Source organism: Musca domestica, unplaced genomic scaffold, assembly GCF_030504385.1.
Source record: "Musca domestica strain aabys unplaced genomic scaffold, Musca_domestica.polishedcontigs.V.1.1 196, whole genome shotgun sequence".
Classification (NCBI taxonomy): domain Eukaryota; kingdom Metazoa; phylum Arthropoda; class Insecta; order Diptera; family Muscidae; genus Musca; species Musca domestica.
In genome coordinates this window covers 169,071-191,688 of record NW_026712248.1, presented here as the reverse complement: position 1 = coordinate 191,688, position 22,618 = coordinate 169,071, and the positions used below count along the sequence as shown (strand labels likewise).

Below are 22,618 nucleotides of genomic sequence, written 5' to 3'. Positions count from 1 at the left end.
TGATTATCATCTGCTGACTAACAGCTGATCATTATCAGCTGACCAACAGCTGATTATCATCGGCTGACCAACAGCTGATTATCATCGGCTGATCATCAGAAGACAACAGCTGATTATTGGCTGACCAACACCTAATTACCAAACAGCTGACCACCAGCTGATCATCATCTGCTGTCCAACAGCTGATCATCATCTGCTGACCAACAGCTGATCATCATCTGCTGACCAACATCTGATCATCATCTGCTAACCACCAATTGATCATCAACAGTTCACTAGCTGATTAGCGATTTCCACTAAATAATTGCCTGATATTCTCCAATAGATCTGATTACCAGTTGATTACAAAATATAAAATAAAAATCAGTTTCTCTCTGAGCGAGAGAACCAGTATTGCTGGTCTCGCTCTAAACTTATCATCAGCCGATCGCCAGATAATCATCATCAGTTGACCACCAGCTGATAATAAGCTAGCTGCTCTTTAACTGACTACCAGCTAGCAGAGAGATAGTGAGAGAGAATCAGTGTTCGGGTAAGATGGCCTCTCTCGCAGCTTACCACCAGCTGATCAGTAGATCATCAGCTGACAACCACTTAATTGAGCACCAGCTGACCACCACCTGATCACAAAAATAAAAATCAGAATATTTCTCTCTGAGCGAGAGAAAAAGTATTGCTGGGCTCGCTCTCAACCTAGCTGACCATCAGATAATCATCATCAATTGACCACCAGCTGATAATAAGCTAGCTGCTCTTTAACTGACCACCAACTAGCACAGAGATAGAGGGAGAGGGCCAGGAATACTGGGCCTATCTCTCTCTCAGCTTACCACCAGCTGATCAGTAGATCATCAGGTGACCGCCACTTAATTAAGCAGCAGCTGACCACCACCTAACAGAGTATTAGCTGATCACCAGCTTTTCATCTAGCTACGGATATTGTCCTATAAAAAAAATTATGCATATTTTTCTGTGGAAAAATCAACAACTTGTGATAAAAAAAAAACAAATATTTTTTTAAAGAAAAAATCAGGCGATATCTTCGGAATCTTTTTGACTTTTTTTTTGGAAATTGATATGAGGAGTTCATGTTTATATGCATTATTTTTTCTCCTATAGAAATTGAGACTTAAATTTTTTTTTAATAAAATTGATTTTTTTTAGTTGAAAAATGTCGTAGAAAAATATTTTTAATTTTTTTTTTTATTTATTTTCAAAGTATTTAAGGTTAAAAAATATACAATATTAAAGAACATATATAAAAAAACAGTAAATCTTATTAACTAGATATTGCACATTTTTTAATACGTTTTATTAAACAAAAGATATGTCCTATTTAAGGAGAGAAGAAAAGGGACTTATTCTGAAATTATGGAATAAAGAGAAATAAATGAGGAAATTAAGAGAGAGAGAGTCAAATGAATTCAAACTTAAAAACAAAATGAGAAACGAAAAAAATAATTAAATTAAAATGAACATTACATATAAATCAGTACCATGTTGTTACTCTCCGGGAGAGGGGGGGGAGAGAGAGCCAATATTGCTGGCCTCTCTCTCATTTCTTTGTGCTTATCACTTGGGTGGTTTTGTACTCCACCGTTGAACCCTTTTCGGCACCAAATTTATCGCGCACAAAATCGGTGATCTTTTTCAAATCTTGATCGGCTTTTTCGGCCGCATCGGCTGCCGAAGCTCTTCGCTTGTGATTAATGCGGCCTCGAGCCCTGGGCTTGGTGCCATGGGCATGATAGTTGAAGGGTCTTTGGGTTATGGCCACTACTTGTTGTTGTTGTTGGTGATGTTGCAGCTGATGCTGTGGCACTGAGACCTGTTGCTGCTGATAATGCTGCTGATAATGCTGCATAGATTCATGAGATTCCTGTTGTTGATATGCCTGCGAGGCATGAATTTGCTGTTGATAGTCCTGATGATAATCCGGCACAGAGTGAGGGGCATGTCGTTCATTGGGTTTAATGGAGGGCAGGGGATACATGTTGGAGTAATCGGTGCCGGCATGTTCGGGATTGTGGGTGAATATGACTTTGGTATGTGAGGGCCGGGGATTATTTTCGGTTATGGGCAAGTGAGCATGATCGCCCACATCAGCCACCGGTTGTTCGGGGACATAAATGGCATGGGGTTCCTCGGCCTGGTGTTGGTGCTGGTGTTGCTGCTGAGGTTCGTTTGCATAATCGCCAATGGCCTGGGGAGTCATGGAAATGAGAAAGACATGTTGATAGGTGGCTGGTGGTCCCTCCGGCTGGGCATATTCCTGTTGATGGGCATAATAATACTGGGGCTGTTCGGCCTGGGGTGCATAATGTTGTTGTGGTTGTGGCTGGTGTTGTTGTTCAGGCTCTGGGGCCTGATAGTAGGCCTGTGACTCAGGTTGTTGGGCCTGTTCGGGATGTGTGGGATGTTTGTATTTATAGGTTTGATAGACATCATCAATGGGCGGATATTGGGCCTGGGGTGCCTCCTCATATTGCACTTGTTGTTGTTGATATTCCTGGTGATGTTCCTGGGCTATGGGTGCTGCGGCTGGAGCCTCCTCCACATGACCGGCATGTTGGCCATAGTCGATTTCCTGTAGCTGTTGTTGATGTTGTGGCTCATGTTCGAGTTGTTGTTGGGAATAGTGTTGTTGTTGTTGCTGGTGTTGAAGATGACGTTGTTGTTCCGCCTCCTCTAAAATCCGTAAATATTGCGCAGCGCGTATTTCCAAATATTGCTGCAGCAAAGTTTGCAAATGTGAAGCATACTTTGCGGGGCCGGGTATGCGCAAGACAATAACAGGTTCTTCATATTGTTGTTGTTGTGGTGCCTGCTGCGGATGGTGTTGTTCGGCTGAAAATTGTTGATGCTGAGGTTGCTCCGGTTGTGGCAAATCTACTTGGGCGCCATCATTGTGCGTTACATAGGTTTGTGGCTTCAGTTCATAGGAATAGGAAGGCTCCACCGAAACTTCGGTCTTACCATTGGGCAGAAAGTATTTGGGTCCATCACTGGGTATGTCCTTCTGGGAGTAGGGATAGAATTCGAATTTCGGTGGATTGTAGTTGTAGCCATTGTGCGAATAGCCATAGCTGAAAGGGAAGAAGGGGGGGAAATGTTAGATAAAATGGAATGGGAAATTTGAAATGTTTGCAGGAAATGAAAATGGGCCATGTAGGTCCACGTATTGGTATAGCCCCCATGTAACCGTACCTCCCGATATTCGGTATTTTGATGATTTTAACGACTTTTATTCACCGGAATTGTTTCAAATTTGGTATTTGAAGTTGCTAATGGCCTGTGGCAAAAAATTGTCTGCGCAGGTCCCAGCCTTCGTATAGCCTCCATTACACGGTACCTCCCGATTTTCTATATTTTGATAATTTTAGCGACACTTTTCACCGGAAATGTTTCAAATTTGGTATTTGAAGTTGATAATGGGTACTTCAGCCTGTGGCAAAAAATTGTCTGTGCAGGTTCACGTCTTCGTATAGCCTCCATTACACGGTACCTTCCGATATTCGGTATTTGGATGATTTTGGCGACATTATTCACCGAAATTGTTTCAAATTTGGTATTTGAAGGTCGTAACGCATACTTCAACCTATGACAGAAAATAGTCTATGTGGGTTCACGTCTTCGTATAGCCCCCATATAACGATACCTCCCGATATTCGGTATTTTGATGATTTTGGCGACATTATTCACCGGAATTGTTTCAAATTTGGTATTTGAGGTTCATAATGGATGTTAGAGCCTATGTCAGACAATTGTCCTTGCAGGTCCACGCCTTCGTATAGCTCCCATATATCGTTACCCCCCGATATTCGGTATTTTAATGATTTTAGCCAAACTTTTCAGTGGAATGGTCTAAAATTTCACTCAAGGAGTTCCTTATGAGTACTTCATCCCCTGGAAGAGTATGGTCTATATAGGTCCACAATATTGTATAGCCCCCATATAACGATTTTCATTTGAGCGGTATTTTTTTTCTTTCGACGGATTGTTATACCCTACACCACAAGGTGGTCAGGCTATTATGTCTTTGTGCATTTGTTTGTAACAGGCAAAAGGAAACGAGATAGACCCATAGTACCTTTTGATGATCTGCATAGAATCACATTCTGAGTCGATTTATGCATGTCCGTCCGTCCGTCCGTCTGTCCCTGTATTTTTGTAAACCAAGTACAGTTCGCATTTATTATCTGAGCCAGATGAAATTTTGCACAAATCATTTGTTTGGCTCAAGGACGAACCCTATTGAAATTGGAGATAATCGGTAAAAATTTAGATATAGCTCGCATATATATCTTCGTCCGATTTACCTTTTATTGTGCACTAAACGTGTAATATCAACCCGAATAGTATGGAATTTTGCACATACAACCAGATTAGGCCTGAAAATAAGTATGCCAAATTTGTTCGAAATGGGTTCAGATATAGCTATAGCTCCCATATATATTGTTCATCCGATTTGTTATTTTGGTCCTCCGCAGCCGTAATATGCACTCTGTAACAACAATATTTTGGGGAAATATATCAAATACAGCTCAGAAATATCTTTGCTAAATTTTATTGAGATCGGTTCCGATTTGGATATAATCTCCCTTATATAACTTCGTCCGATTAACCTTTTATTGTCCTCTAACGTCTAATATTTGCCCAAATGGGATGAAATTTGGTATTTACGACCGAATTGAGTCTAGAAGCTAGTATGTCAAATTTGATCGAAATCCGTTCAGGTATAGCTATAGCTCCCATATATATTATCCCTCCGATTTGTTATATTTGCTATCCACAGCCGTAATATTCACCCGGTAACAACGTTATTCAGGGAAATATATGAAATACAGCTCAGAAATATCTTTGCCAAATTGTATCAAGATCGGTTCAGATTTCGATATAGCTCCCATATATGTATCAAATGGGCAATACAAAATACAAGTCCAAATTTAAAAGATACAAATGCTTCGGCATTATTTAGTCCTTTGAACTTTAAATTATAATTATAATCATAGCGTGTATGATTGAATTCTCCCATTAAAACTTTTAATTGTTATGCGGAGCTCTACTAAATTAGCAAAGTGGTATACCCTAAACCACTTTGCTCGGCCCCGTCCGACTTAAGACTTTCTTTACTGTTTTTTTTTTTTTTTTTGAAAAATTTTCAAGTTTTTTCCAAATGGTGGAGGTCCGGCCGAATTTAGCTGCTTTTTTATTGGTATTTATTGTTTTATTTAAAAATATATTTTTATTTAAAATATATATTTTTATAAAAATATATTTTTTTATAAAAATATTTTTTTTTATAAAAATATTTTTTTATAAATATATTTTTTATAAAAAAAATATATTTTTTTATAAAAATATATTTATTTATTTAAATATATTTATTTTTTTTATAAAAACATATTTTTTATAAAAAAATATATTTTTTATAAAAATATATTTTTTATAAAAAAATATATTTTTTTATAAAAATATATTTTTTATAAAATATATAAAATATATTTTTTTATAAAAAAGGTGTTTTGCATTAATTTCCACTCACCCCAGCTCCCCGTCAATGGTCCTCTTGCTGTTCTTGCCCGATGATCCCGGCGCTGTTGAATTATCATTTTCTACCTTGATTTTCACCTTGCCACCATGCTGTTTGAACTGCTTGTCCAGTTCCTTGATAAAGGCCAAATCATCGGCTGGCAGATCTTTGAATTTATCGGTTATGTCAGCCACCTTCTTGAGCGATGTCGATTTGGTTGGACGTTTCTTTAAAGTGTTGACCTTTTTCGGATATGATAGCTTCTCGTTAGCTTTGGTGGATGCTGGTGCTACCGTTGTTGTTGTTGTTGCCTTCGATGATGATGTTTTTGTTGTTGTTTTTGTGGTATCTTTGGTATTTGACGATTTATTGGCTGCATGACCATATTCCGTTAAAAGTAAAACAAATAAACAACACTAAACAAAAGAGAACAGCAAAAAAAAAAAACAACAACAAACAAATGAGAAATTTTATTACGTATACGTAAAAAACAAAAACAAAAAAAAAAATTATAAAAATAACAACAACAACAACAAAGAGTTACAATTGATTTTAAACGGCCACATTGCATTGACCATTGGCTGCAACAAGTCAATCATGTCCATTAACAACATCCAGCCATGTGGTGGTTGGCTGGTTGGATGGCTGGTTGGATGGCTGGATTGTTTGCCTGAATGGATGGCCAATGCTGCAACATAAACAATTGCATTGAACGTAAACTTTCGATAGGTTTCAATGTTTTGCTCTTTTGTGTGTGGGGAGAGGGGAGGAGGAAGAGCAGGGGAGAGGGGGTATTTTTCAAAGAAAACAAAATTTGTTTCCAATTTGTTTTTGCAGCAGAGTGTCCAGATGTTTTTGGCAAAAGGCCAAAATCAAACCACCACTTCTCCAATTCCATGGCGGGGTAAATTTGGAAAAACAAAAAAAAAAAAAAAATACATCAAAGCCGTCACCTAACCTTTATCCCTTTTAAAATCTAGTTCACCAAACCAATTCCATGGCGGGGTAAATTTGGAAAATCAAAAAAAAAAAAAAAAAATAAAAAAATAAAAAAAAAACAACATCGAAGCCGCCACCTAACCTTTATCCCCTTTAAATCTAGTTCACCAAACCAATTCCATGGCGGGGTAAATTTCGAAAATCAAAAAAAAAAAAACAACATCGAAGCTGCCTCCTAACCTTTATCCCCCTTAACATAGTTCCAAGTCTTGATGTGATCCCCGATAAAACAGGAAATCATAGGTGGTCTTCTGGCATGGTTTTTGCATAAGTTCGCCATGCAAATGTGTGTCTGGGTGTATGTGGGCTTATACAATGTTCACAGCACAAGGTATTAATTTTTTTGAAACCACAATTTATAACCTCCCCAAAAATCATGGGGGTATTTCTTTTTTTCTGGTCAGGAAGCTTAATTTTTGTTTTTAGAAAGAAAAAAAAAAAAAAAAAAAAAAAAAAAACAACAAACTGGTCTGAAGAATGAGGAAGTGATTGCCAAAAACAAACAGAGATTTGGTAATCATTAAACGAAAGACTTAAGAAACAAACTTGATAACTTTATCTCTCATCTCTGGCAATTGGGTGGAGAATATTTTTAATTACAAAACGAAAGACTTAGGAAACGAACTTGGAAAAAAAATTGAAATATTGAAAAACCAAAAACAAAACAAAAAAAAAAAAAAAAACAGTAAAAAAAGCCTTAAAGTCGGGCGGGGCCGATGAACAATATATATGGGAGCTATGGCTATATCTGAACCGATCTTCACCAAATTTGGCATACTAGCTTCCAGACTCAATTCGGTGGTAAGTGCCAAATTTCATCTCATTTAGACAAATATTAGACGTTTGGTGGACAATAAAAGGTAAATCGGACGAAGTTATATATGGGAGATTATATCCAAATCCGAACCGATCTCAATGAAATTTAGTAAAGCTATTTCTGAGCTGTATTTGATATATTTCCCCAAAAAATTGTTGTTACAAAGTGCATATTACGGTTGCGGAGGACTAAAATAACAAATCGGATGAACAATATATATGGGAGATATAGCTATATCTGCACCGATCTTCACGAAAGTTGGCATATTAGCTTCTAAACTCAATTCGGTGGTAAGTACCAAATTTCATCCCATTTGGACAAATATTAGACGTTTGGTGGACAATAAAAGGTAAATCGGATGAAGTTATATATGGGAGATTATGTCCAAATCCGAACCGATCTCTATAAAATTTAGCAAATGTATTTCTGAGCTGTATTTGATATATTTCCCCAAAAATTTGTTGTTACAGAGTGCATATTACGGTTGCGGAGGACCAAAATAACAAATCGGATGAACAATATATATGGGAGCTATAGCTATATCTGAACCGATTTCGATCAAATTTGACATACTAGCTTCTAGACTCAATTCGGTCGTAAGTACCAAATTCCATCCCATTTGGACAAATATTAGACGTTTGGTGGACAATAAAAAGTAAATCGGACGAAGTTATATCTGGGAGATTATATCCAAATCTGAACCGATTTCGATAAAATTTGGCACAGATATATTTCTGAGCTGTATTTGATATATTTCCCCAAATATTGTTGTTACAGAGTGCATATTACGGCTGCGGAGTACCAAAATAACAAAATCGGATGAACAGTATATATGGGAGCTATAGCTATATCTGAGCCGATCTTCACCAAATTTGACATACTAGCTTCTAGACTCAATTCGGTCATAAGTGCTAAATTTCATCCTATTTGGACAAATATTAGACGTTTGGTGGACAATAAAAAGTAAATCGGACGAAGTTATATATGGGAGCTATATCGAAATCTGAACCGATCTCAATGAAATTTAGTAATGGTATTTCTGAGCTGTATTTGATATATTTCCCCAAATATTGTTGTTACAGAGTGCATATTACGGCTGCGGAGGACCAAAATAACAAATCGGATAAAAAATATATATGGTAGCTATAGCTATATCTGAACCGATTTCGATCAAATTTGACATACTAGCTTCTAGACTCAATTCGGTCTTAAGTGCTAAATTTCATGCCATTTGGGCAAATATTAGACGTTTGGTGGACAATAAAAAGTAAATCGGACGAAGTTATGTATGGGAGATTATATCCAAATCTGAAGCGATCTCGATAAAATTTAGCAAAGATATTTCTGAGCTGTATTCGAAATATTTCCCCAAATATGGTTGTTACAAAGTGCATATTACGGCTGCGGAGGACCAAAATAACAAATCGGATGAAAAATATATATGGGAGCTATAGCTATATCTGAACCGATCTTCACCAAATTTGACATACTAGCTTCTAGACACAATTCGGTCGTAAGTGCCAAATTACATCCCATTTGGACAAATATTAGACGTTTGGTGGACAATAAAAGGTAAATCGGACAAAGTTATGTATGGGAGCTATATCGAAATCTAAACCGATCTCGATAAAATTTGGCAAAGATATTTCTGAGCTGTATTTGATATATTTCCCTGAATATAGTTGTTACGGAGTGCATTTTACGGCTTCGGGGCACCAAAATAACAAATCGGATGAAAAATATATATGGGAGCTATAGCTATATCTGAACCGATTTCGATCAAATTTGGCATACTTATTTTCAGGCCTAATTTGGTTGTATGTGCAAAATTCCATACTATTCGGTCTGATATTACACGTTTGGTGCACAATACAAGGCAAATCGGACGAAGATATATATGGGAGCTATATCTAAATTTTGACCGATTTTCTCCAATTTCAATAGGGTTCGTCCTTGGGCTAAACAAATGATTTGTGCAAAATTTCATCTAGATAGGGCAATAAATGCGACCTGTACTTTGTTTACATGGACAGACGGACGGACATGCATGCACATGGAGGGTATAAAAAATGATATATTTAATGTTGTTCTGTTGATTTTTTTTTTATTTTTTGAAATGCAACAAATTTCATGCCTTGCATGCCTCTCAAAGTTGTGTGGCCACAACATGCACAGCTGTTTTGTTTCTGCTTCTGTTTTTTTTCTATTTGTCTTTCCTTTTTGCCAGGTGACGCAACTTTCATGTCTGTCATTAAAAAAAAGCGGCCACTACAAATCCCAACCAAAACTGCAGCCTACAATTTTTTTTCTTCGTCTTCTTCTTCTTCTCTTTCTTCCATTAAATATGAAAATGTGTAGGAAAAATTACAATAATAACACTTACACAACAAATCGAATGCACGGCATGCATTCGAAGTCGTCGTATGCAACATTGCACCATTGCAATTTGGTGTTCATCAGGCGAAAATAAGCTAAACCAAATACGACTCGACTAAAGTCAACAGAAAAAAAAAAAAAAAAACAGAACCAGTTGCCATTGCAATGACGGGAGACAAACAAATGGCCAAGAAATTATTTCATGAGTTATTGGCTGGTCAGAGCTGCTGTTGGTCATTTGGTGTGGGGCAAGTGACAACAGCAAAAGAAGAAGAAAAAGCAGAGCAAAATATCTGCCTAAAAGGGAGATTTACATACTGGGCAAGGGGTGAAGATTAAGCCGCAGAAGATTTTTAAATATCCACATTTAATATTTTCGTCTTTACGTTGGGCGCCAAATTTGGTTTAGAAGATTTGTAAAAAATAATATAAAAATTAAAAAAAAGTAAAAACAATTCTACCTTGAGGGAGCTCATTGCATCATTCCTTGCCTGGTAAATGTGTAGGGATTCAGTGGCAGAATTTTTTCAAAAATCCTCATTTAACCCATGTGTCTTTATGTTGGGCGCCAAATTTGGTACAGAAGAAATGTAAAATATAATATAAATATAATATTCTATATATACACAGTTTCGATTTTGGATAGCACAAGTTAAAAAGAAAACAGTAAGTTCGGTCGGGCCGAACTTTGAATACCCTACATCATTTGGAACGGATTCGACAATTTTCAAAAAATCAAATCCTTTAAAAATTCTGTTAAAATCTTAAAAATACCGAATATAGCCACTATATTGGGGTCTATACGAAGAAGTGGATCTGCACAGACATTTTTCTGTCACAGGCTGTAGTATCTATCACGAACTTCAAATGCCAAATTTGAAATAATTCCGGTGAATAATGTCGTTAAAATCCCTAAAATACAGAAAAAAGGGAGGTACTGTTATATGGGGGCTATACGAAGACTTGGACCTGCATAAACAATTTTCTGTCATAGGCTGTCGTACCCGTTACGAACTTTAAATACGAAATTTGAAACGAATTCGGTGAAAATTGTAACTAAAATCATGAAAATACCAAATATCGGAAGGTACCTTTATATGGGGGCTATACGAAGACCTGAACCTGCACGGACAATTTTCTGTCATAGGCTGTAGTCTCTATTACGAACTTCAAATACCAAATTTGAAACAACTCCGGTGAATAGTGTCGCATAAATCACTAAAATACCGAAAAAGGAGAGGTACCTTATATGGGAGCTATATGAAGACGTGGACCTGCACGGATAATTTTCTGTCGTAGGCTGTAGTACCCATTACGAACTTCAAATATCAAATTTGAAACATTTCTGGTGAATAATGTGACTGAAATCATTAAAATACCGAATATCGAGGGGTACCGTTATATGGAGGCTATACGAAGACGTTGACCTGCACAAACAATTTTCTGTCATAGGCTGTAGTACCTATTAAGAACTTCAAATACCAAATTTGAAACAATTCCGGTGAATAGTGTCGCTTAAATCGCTAAAATACCGAAAAAAGGGAGGTACTGTTATATGGGGGCTATACGAAGACGTGAACCTGCACAAACAATTTTCTGTCATAGGCTGTAGTACCGATTAAGAACGTCAAATACCAAATTTGAAATAATTCCGGTGAATAATGTCGCTAAAATCGTTAAAATACTGAAAAAGGGAGGTACTGATGTATGGGGGCTATATGAAAACGCGGACCTGCACTGACAATTTTTTGTAAAAAGCTGTAATACCCATTACGAACTTCAAATACCAAAGTTGAAACAACTCCGGTAAATAGTGTCGCTTAAATCACTAAAATACCGAAAAAGGAGGGGTACCTTATATGGGGGCTATATGAAGACCTGGACCTGCAAGGACAATTTTCTGTCATTGGCTGTATTATCTGTTACGAACTTCAAATACCAAATTTGAAACAATTCCGATGAATAATGTCGCTAAAATGATCAAAATACCGAATATCGGGAGGAACCGTTATATGGGAGCTATACGAAGACGTGGACTTGCGTGGACAATTTTCTCTCATAGGCTGTAATACCCATTGCGAACTTCAAATACCAATTTTGAAATAATTCCAGTGAATAATGTCGCTAAAATCACTAAAACACCGAAAAAAGGAGGTACCATATATGGGGGCTATACGATACCGAAGACATATATGGACAACTTCCTTTCAGGAAGTAAAGTACTCATAAGGAATTTCTTGTGTGGATTTTCAGACAATTCCATTAGAAAATGTGGCTAAAATCATCAAAATACCGAATATCGGGGGATACCGTTATATGGGGGCGATACGATATCGTGGACCGATATAGCCCATCTTCGAACTTGACCTGCATACTGGCAAAATATATATGTGTGCAAAATTTTAGCCTTCTATCTCAAATCGTTCGAAAGATAGCGTGATTACAACAGGCAGACAGGCGGACAGCCAGACAGACAGACACACAGACGGACATGGCTAAATCGTCTTAGAATTTTACGCTGACCAAGAATATATATACTTTGTTGGGTCTGACATGCGTATTTCGAGGAGTTACAAACGGAATGACAAAATTAATATACCCTCCATAGTATGGTGGTGGGTATAATAAATGTAAAAATTATGGCGTTTGAATTTTTGTTGCAGTTTTTATCTCAACCTGTAGTCGTTAAATGTACGATGACTCTGCAAAAAATAGGCTTAAAAATCCACATAATAATATAAGGCCCTAAGTTGGGCGCCAGAGAAAAAAAATCTACAAAAAAATATGGATTTTTTTCTACAAAAAAAAAAAAACCGCCACCCTTCAATTTGATGCTATTTCCGACATTTTTTCATTCAATAAAATTTAAAAGAAAAAATGTAACAATTCTGGCGTTTGTTGCAGTTTTTTAAGTCACCCTGTAGTCTTAGAATGTTTGATGACTTTCCAAAAAATAGGCTTAACAATTCACATAAAAATATAAGGACCTGAGTTGGGCCCCAGAGGGATTAAATAAAAAAATCTACAAAAAGAATATGGAGTTTTTTCTACAAAAAAAAAAAAAAAAAAAAAAAAAAAAAAACAGTTACCCTTCAAAAAATATTCAATTTTTTTTCTAAAGAAAAATTTAGAATTTTAAAAATATTGACTTTTTTTTATAGATATTTTTGATGGGAGTTAAGAAGGTGCTGTGGTCTATTTCTTCTTGAATCCCTCTGACATGGTGTCAATATTTTGAAATATCACAAATCTCAATCTTGATCTGTTTTTTTTTTTTTTAAATATAATTTTAAATTCTTTGCAAAGCATACCCTGAAATTAATTTTCATTAAATATGAAGCAATTCGAAATTGATTTGACACGCCAAAATTGTTAGCCAAAATCAGATTATTTTTTTCCTTCAAAAATAAATGGATATTTATTCAATTTAATATGAAAACATACAATTCGGAATAAGAATTCATGGCAAGGCTTTGCACACCATGTTCCATTTACACAAAACATTTAACTCGCAATTAGCCAAGCACCCATGGGGCCCCAAATGGCTAATTAGAGAGCGAGGAAGCATCGACATTTTGTAAATTGTTGGACATGCCAAAATAATTAACACAAAATTATAATAGGCATTTAAAGCATAGGCTTGGATTTGAAATATGTAGTTTACACACATATATGACTAATGGCTGGTTGGCTGGATGCCTTTCAATATTTTGTTATTGTTTTTTTTTTTTTTTTTTTTTTTTTGTTTAATCTTCGTCTAAACCATTTCAAAAAATATCGCCCCAAAGCAACACTGGTAGCAATGAACTTGTCTAACCATTTTTCATCGGCTAATTACATGTGAATTTTCGAACAAGTTACGGAAATTAGAGGTAGGCACATAAACACACTCACACACACACACCCAATCCTAATGGTGATGATGACAAAGGAGACCGGGATAATGGTATATAGGTGGTTAATATGGGACCATGAAAAGGAGGAGTTTTAAAGAGAATAAGTGATATCTTTAAAAAAAAAATCTCTTTCTATGGTCCCATTTTTAACATCAAAGGATTAAATTTTCCAAAAAGAGATTCCTTGAATTCTTGGAAAAATATTCAGCTGAATTCTGGCTTCTTTGATTTAAAACAAAATATAAATTTCATCTTCATTAGAATTGAAGGCCTTGAACTCATTTCGAACAAATCGAAACGGTGAATAATGTAGCTAAAATCATCAAAATACGGAATATTGGGAGGTACCGTTTTAGGGAGGCTATACGAAAACCTGGACCTGCATAGACAATTTTCTGTCACAGGCTGTAGCTTCCATTGCGAACTTCAACTACAACATCTCAAACAATGTCGGTGAGTATTGTACCTAAAATCGTCAAAATACCGAATATTGGGAGGTACTGATTTATGGTGCCTATACGAAGACCTGGACCTGCATACACAATTTTCTGTCACAGACTGTAGTTCCCACTACGAACTTCAAATACGAAATTTCAAACAATTCCGGAATATAATATCGCTTAAATCCTCAAAATACCGAATATTGGGAGGTACCGTTATATGGAGGCTATACGGAGACGTAGACCTGCACAGACAATTTTCTGTCACAGGCTGTAGTATCTATTAGGAACTTCAAATACGAAATTTGAAACAAATTCGGTGAATATTGCACCTAAAAGCAACAAAATACCGAATATCAGGAGGTACCGTTATATGGGGGCTATATGAAGACGTAGACCTGCAAAGACAATTTTCTGTCATAGGCTGCAGTCCCCATTAAGAAATTCAAATACGAAATTTGAAACAATTTCAGTGAATTATTATCGTTTAAATCTTCAAAATACCGAATATCGAGGGGTACCGTTATATGGGGGCTATACGAAGACGTGGACCTGCACAGACAAATTTATGTCATAGGCTGCAGTCCCCATTAAGAACTTCAAATACGAAATTTGAAACAATTTCGGTGAATAGTGTCGCTTAAATCACGAAATTACCGAATAAAGGGAGCTACCGTTATATGGGGGATATACGAAGACGTGGAACTCCACAGACAATTTTCAGTCCTAGGCTGTGGTATTCATTACGAACTTCAAATACCAAATTTGAAACATTCCCTGTGAATAATGTCGCTAAAATCATCAAAATACCGAATATCGGGGGGTACCGTTATATGGGGGCTATACGAAGAAATTAACCTGCACAGGCAATTTTCTGTCCTAGAGTTATGTTTTATACTTGTAAAACATTTATGTTCCTTTTTTATTTAAAATTAAAACACTTATTTTTATAATTTTTATAAACAAATTTAATTAAATTTACTTTTTTTTTAAATGTATGGTTAACAAACAAAATGATTTGATCATATTAAGATCTTGGTGTCAACTGAACTCTTATTCTAAATTCATCTTCTTTTAAAAGTAATTAATATTTTGAATTTACAACAATAAATATAAAAAATACAATAAAAACAAAATTGTAGTTAAAGTGGGAGTGAGTGGGAGAATATTGGAGAGTTTCTATTGATAGATGAGAGAGAGGAAGAGAAGAAGAGAGAATGAAAGTGACAGAGTTTAATTTGATGAGAAATATTAAAATAAGAGAGTGATATTTATGAATTAAAGAATTTGTGATTTTATGTTGGGTGAAATATGTGAACAGAGAAAGGCATTAGGTAAAGTGTATTAGGGTGGGTAGACGAATGTGACTCCCCCATCCCTTGTTATTGCATTCCTCCTGGAATGCAAATATTACAAATATAAAAACAATTATGATTGAAAATATATTTAAAATTCTTAAATGCTAAATAAATATGAATAATGTTAAATGTATACGTATTTCGTTTAGTTAATATCAATTTTTTGTGGATTTTGAATAATTTCTTCCAGTTAATTTTCTGTCAAATTTTACATTATTATATTCATTTTGGTATTTATATTTTCTTTTTACAATATTTCTATCTCTTTTGCAACCCTTTTCATCAACAAAATAATGTTCACCTTTTTGATTTACATTTTTAATTATATATTTTGGTTTTTGTTTAATGTTTTGGAAACCCAGATTTTTAACCAATTCCTTATCACCGAACTCTTGACAATCGTTTCTACCCTCATTTAGTTTTTCAGTCCTTTTAATCTTCTGGTCTACCATTCTATTATGAATTTTGGCCCATATTGACTTATCACATTTATTATGCAATAAATTACTGGGTTTTTCTCCGGTGGCTGAGTGTGTGGAATTATTATATATTTCGACTGCTTTATAAGCCATTGCCCTATCGTCCATATTATAATCCTTTGAATCCAGTTTAAATAAACGGATATGTTCATTTAGGGTCAAGTGAAATCTCTCTATATCCGCATTTCCAGTGTGTGTATTGGGTGAAGTAAAATGATATTCTATATTTTCTATATTTAAAAAGTTTTTTATGTAAGCAGTATTAAATTCATTGTCCGCAATAATTTTACGTGGTTTTCCCATTATCGCAAATCGCTCTCTTAATTTCTCAACTATTGTTAAAGAGTTCTTATCACTTAAATGATGAATTGTTACATGTTTTGTTAATTTATCTATACAGGTCAGGAAGGTCAATACTTTATTTAAAAACCAAACATCTATATGAATAATGTCATTCGAAGTTGTTGGAGTCTCTGTAAGACAAAATTTAGGTCTAATAGGGTGCCTATCATATTTACACATATTGCATATAATGCAATTGTTTATAAATTTGTGTACTTCTCTTTTAAGGTTTGGAAAATATATTATATTTTTTAAATTATTATATGTTTCCTGTATACCCCTGTGATTCATTTCTTTATGATGTTTTTCTATGATGTTATACAAAATATCTTTTTCGAAAATATCCTTGAGATATGTTTGACACTTCAAAATTGTCATATTACTTGAGTTAGAAAAATACTTAACTATTAAGTCCTGCACACTTTTATAAATTTCGAAATTTTCACAAAATAGTCCAATTTTTCCTCTAATAGGAAATATGTTACGTAGCATAAAGATCATAGTTTTTTCATTAAATTCCTTTGTAGTTATTATATATCTAGTTTTATTGCCGTAAATTGTGTCCTTAACATATTTATCTCTGTCTCCAAGTTCTATTATTATTTGATTTTTAAAAATATTCACAGGTAATTCACTAAATTGTATATGATCGTTTAGATCCTCAATTCCACTATGTATTGTTGCCGCATCTGATCGTAAATCGTCAACATAAGTATTTTTTTCTAAAGCATTAATTTCTATTCGACTGAGGAAGTCTGCCACTTGATTCGATTTGCCCTTTATGTATTCTATTTCGAAGTCGAATTCGTTTAATCGAATCTTCCATCTTTGCAATTTCATGTTTGGTTCTTTTAGTGAATTAAGCCAAATTAGAGGTCTGTGGTCTGTCTGAATTTTAAATTTCCTTCCGAATAAATAAGGTCTGAAATATGAGGTTGCCCAAACTATAGCAAGTAGTTCTTTTTCTATTGCACTGTAATTACACTCATGTTTATTTAATGTTCTTGAACTATATGCTATAGGGTGACCATTTTGTGATAACACTGCCCCCAAAGCTGCATTGCTTGCATCCGTTGTCAGTACAAATAATTTATCCCAATCTGGATATGCTAATACGGGACTTTGAGCGACAAGAGTCTTTAGTTTGTTGAAAGAGTCGATATATTCAGGATTCTTAGTATCAATTTTTGCGTCTTTTTTTAAATATTTAATCATTGGAAGAGCTATCCTTCCATAGTCTTTTATAAATTTCCGGTAGAAACCAGTTAACCCCAAAAAAGAACGAATGTGTTTTATAGTTTTAGGAATGGGAACTTTTTGAATTACATCTATTTTAGCAGGATTGGGTCTTATACCATCCGGAGTGATAATGTGTCCTAAATATTCCGATTCTCTTTGAAAAAAATTGCATTTATCGATTTGGACTTTTAAATTGAATTTTGACAAACGCATAAAAATTTTCCTCAATGAATCGATATGTTCTTGCAATGACGTGGAAAACACTAAGATGTCGTCCAAATAAACTATACAGATAATGTTTATAAAATCGTGCAATACCTCATTCATCATCCTCTGGAAGGATGCTGGTGCATTTTTTAAGCCAAATGGCATTCGAGTGAATTCAAAATGGCCAGTATGGGTAGAAAATGCTGTTTTGTGAACGTCATCGGGATGTATTGGTATCTGATGAAAACCTTTTGCAAGATCCAAAGTTGAAAAATATAAACATTTACCTAATTTTGAGAAAAGATCTTCCATATTTGGCATCGGGAATTTGTCACTAATAGTTATGTCGTTCAGCTTCCGGTAATCCACTACAACCCTCCATTTCTGCTCTCCCGAGTTATCTACTTTCTTGGGAACAACCCAAATTGGAGCATTGTAAGGACTAGTAGACTTTTTAATTATGCCAGATTTTAACATCTCATTGACTTGCTTCTCTACTTCTGTTTTATGAATTTCGGGAAACCGATATGTTCTTGAATATACTGGGAGGTCGTTTAAAGTGGGAATTCTATGCATATATTTACCAACTGCTGATAGGTCTTCACCTTCAATGTAAAATACTTTGTTAAATTCTTTAATAATGTTTAGTAGTTTTGAAATTTCTTCGCTATTTAAATGATCCAGCTTTAATCGGTCTAACAAATGGTTTAGGTCTGGCTTATGAAAATTAATGTCTATTATATTAAAACTGGGATCATACAACTCACATTTTTCGTGTTTATCTAAGTCAAATAAAAGGGGTAATTCAGCATGATGAGTTATTAACTTATTGTTTTCTAAGTCAACTTTAGCTTTTAATGGTCTTAATATATTGCATCCCAGAATTCCATCAAATTCTCCAGATATTTCAGTTTCTAGTAATTCTAACTTTGCTTCAGGTATTTTAAATTCTTTGAAAAATGGAATTGAAATTTTTGAGGTAGAAACGGATTTTGAATTTATTGTGTTCAGTAAAATGGGAGATTTCAATTGAGTTCGGAATGAATGGTGGTATAAACCTTTTTTAATTAGAGAAGTAGCAGCTCCTGTGTCTATTAAAATTTTAATTGGGATCGTACTAGTCCTAATAATTATATAGGGTAGAGATCTTCGGCTGGTGATTGAAAATTTTGTTGTTCAACAATTCCTATGTCCATAGGAATTTGACTATCATCTGTATAATTTCTACTATACCGTCTATTGGCGCTATTGTTATCATGTCGAGGAAAGCTTCTTTGGTTATTGTTATTGTAAGCAAAGTTTCGCGAAAAGTGATTCGAATTCTGGTATTGTGGGATATTTCTAGAAATATTCATACTCGGACTGAAGTTTTGAAATTGTCTATTATTATTTGGTATACCATCGGACATGTTATTTTGAGTGTTTTTATTATTATTTTGAGATGAATAAATATTTTGAAAATTATTTCTATTTTGGGTTGAAATGTCATGTCTTAGATAGGAATTTCTTTGTGGTAAGGAATTATTTCTGTTAAAATTTTGTAGGCTTTCTTCTTGGTGTGTAAATGTGTTATAATTAAGTTTAGGATTTGAAATGTATTTTTTATTGTAGAAGTTTCCATAATTTTGCGATGATAAAGATTGACCATTTCTAATAGTAACATTTTTATAAAAATAATCTGTTTCAGTTAATATTTCCTTTGCTTTTGACAAACTACTCGGGTTCCTAGCATTTAAAATTAATTTGGGCTCATTAGGCAGCTTATTTATAAAAATTTTGAGAACCATTTTTTCATTATTGGCGCAAGTGTACCACTCACAATTCTCTTCGACACTTGCTCTTAAATTTAATTTAGTTAGTAAATGTACTAAATGTTCATACATGTTTTCAATGCTATTCCTCATCTCTAATGTTTTTATTTGATTTACTAAGCTCTCTATACTCTCTGTAATACTGAAATTAGATTTTAAAACTTTCTTGATCTCTTCCCAATTTGTGGGACTATTATTGTTAATGAGAGCAATGTTAGCTTGATTCAATATTTTATGCCTAATTTGTAAATCAAATAAAGTTATACTTGGGCCATCGACATATTGCCTTAACTCTTCAGTTGACTGGATAAAGAGGGGAAGCTCCTCAGGTTTACCATCGAATTCGGGAATTCTCTTCAAAAAATCGAACATATTGTATATTGCCATGTTGATGGTTGATTGACTTTCTTTTTATTCCTCCTTTCGTTATTTCAAAAGTGGAGAGGGTGATGCGTTGGGTTTTGACGTTGATATTTCAATTTTGTTACTAGGCTATTTTGTTGTTGGATGCACTTGTAAATTTGCATTGATAGTGAGATTTGTGGGGTGGGGTGTCATTGTTATGATAATCAGTTTTTTTTTGTCACATGCACATGAAATGTTGCAACATCTAATTTTGGAGTTTTTATTGATGTTATTGAATTCTTGTTGTTACCGAAGTTTTTTCTTGTCTAATATGCCGTTGTTAAAAAGATCAGATTGTTAAATTTTTGTTGTTGGTTCAACAAAATTTCAATGTGCTTCTCAGGTACAGTTCCGTATGAGTTTATTAGTTTTAGTAAAGGTTTGTTAATAATTTTTAGTTTATTCCATAATATCATTAGCAAGTTATGATTTTTGAATATGTGTTTTTTTTTTTTTAAATTTAGTTTTACTTTATTTTTATATATATATTTTTTTCAATTTTTTCGAACATTGTAGATGTAGTTATAATAGTTTTCTTAAAATTTTCACAACTTTTATAACAATTTTTAATCACTATTTATTTTTAAACACTGCTGTTAAGTTTTCAAAATTATTAAAATAATTTATTTTTTTCACAGTTTTAAAAAAGTTTTTTGAAAATTTTCACTTCTTCAAATTGATATTTCTATCATCATCATTTTGATGGAAAAGATTTGATATTTTCCATTTAATTGGTTCGTAAACCGACTGCGCCAGTTATGTTTTATACTTGTAAAACATTTATGTTCCTTTTTTATTTAAAATTAAAACACTTATTTTTATAATTTTTATAAACAAATTTAATTAAATTTACTTTTTTTTTAAATGTATGGTTAACAAACAAAATGATTTGATCATATTAAGATCTTGGTGTCAACTGAACTCTTATTCTAAATTCATCTTCTTTTAAAAGTAATTAATATTTTGAATTTACAACAATAAATATAAAAAATACAATAAAAACAAAATTGTAGTTAAAGTGGGAGTGAGTGGGAGAATATTGGAGAGTTTCTATTGATAGATGAGAGAGAGGAAGAGAAGAAGAGAGAATGAAAGTGACAGAGTTTAATTTGATGAGAAATATTAAAATAAGAGAGTGATATTTATGAATTAAAGAATTTGTGATTTTATGTTGGGTGAAATATGTGAACAGAGAAAGGCATTAGGTAAAGTGTATTAGGGTGGGTAGACGAATGTGACTCTAGGCTGTAGTATTCATTACGAACTTCAAATACGAAATTTGAAGCAATTCCGGTGAATAATGTCGCTAAAATCATCAAAATACCGAATATAGGGAGGTACCGTTATATGGGAGCTATATGAAAACATGGACCTACAGAGCCCATTTTCTGTCTTAGGCGGTAGTATCCGTTTTGAACTTCAAATACGAAATTTGAAACTTTTCCGGTTAATAATGTCGCAAAAATCATCAAAATACCGAATATCGAGGGGTACCGTTATATGGGAGCTATACGAAGACGTGAACCTACACAGACAATTTTCTGTCCTAGGCTGTGGTATTCATTTCGAACTTCAAATGCCAAATTTGAAACAATTCTGGTGAATAATGACGCTAAAATCATCCAAATACCGAATATCCGAAGGTACCGTTATATGGGAGCTATATGAAAACGTGACCTGCACAGACAATTTTCTGTCCTAGGCTGTGGTATACATTTCGAACTTCAAATATGAAATTTGAAACAATTCCGGTGAATAATGTCGCTAAAATCATCAAAATACCGAACATAGGGAGGTACCGTTATATGGGAGCTATATGAAGACGTAGACCTGCACAGACAATTTTCTGTCACAGGCTGTAGTATCTAGTAAGAACTTCAAATACGAAATTTGAAACTACTCCGGTGAGTAATGTCGCTAAAATCATTAAAATACCGAAAATGGGGAGGTACCGTTATATGGGGACTATACGAAGACGTAGACCTACACAGATAATTTTCTGTCCTAGGCTGTGGTAATCATTTCGAACTTTAAATATCAAATTTGAAACAATTCTGGTAAATAATGTCGCTAAAATCATAAAAATACCGAATATCAGGAGGTACCGTTACTTGGGGGCTATATGAAGACGTAGACCTGCACAGACAATTTTCTGTCACAGACTGTAGTTCCCATTACGAACTCTAAATACGTAATTTGAAACTACTCCGGTGAATAATGTCGCTAAAATCATCAAAATACCGAATAAAGGGAGCTACCGTTATATGGGGGATATCAAAGACGTGGACCTGCTCAGATAATTTTCTGTCTTAGGCGGTAGTGTACATCTTGAACTTCAAATACCAAATTTGAAACATTTCCGGTTAATAATGTCACTGAAATCATCAAAATACCGAATATCGGGAGGTACTGTTATATGGGAGCTATATGAAAGCGTGGACCTGCTCAGATAATTTGCTGCCCTAGGCTGTAGTATTCATTACGAACTTCAAACACAAAATTTGAAACAATTCCGGTGAATAATGTCGCTAAAATAACCCAAATACCGAGTATCCGGAGGTACCGTTATATGGGGGCTTTATGAAAACGTAGACCTACATGGCCCATTTACGAACTTAACCTGCCTACTAGAAAAATAAATATGTGTGCAAATGTTTTGCCTTCTATCTCAATTCGTTTGAAAGATGGCGTGATTACAACAGACAGACAAACAGAC

The 22,618-nt window shown here is 34.5% G+C and overlaps 1 protein-coding gene across 1 annotated transcript; it reads right to left on the bottom strand.

Annotated features, from left to right (window-relative positions):
- Positions 1–1,495: 1,495 nt before the first annotated feature.
- Positions 1,496–19,884, bottom strand: LOC101889335 (putative uncharacterized protein DDB_G0268364). The gene is made up of 4 exons (XM_059121448.1): positions 19,506–19,884; positions 6,109–6,221; positions 5,546–5,949; positions 1,496–3,086 (listed from the first exon to the last, which is right to left on the bottom strand). Exons 1-4 carry the CDS (start codon positions 19,882–19,884, stop codon positions 1,556–1,558), a joined length of 2,427 nt encoding a protein of 808 aa, XP_058977431.1. The 3' UTR covers positions 1,496–1,555.
- Between the last annotated feature and the right edge of the window lie 2,734 nt (positions 19,885–22,618).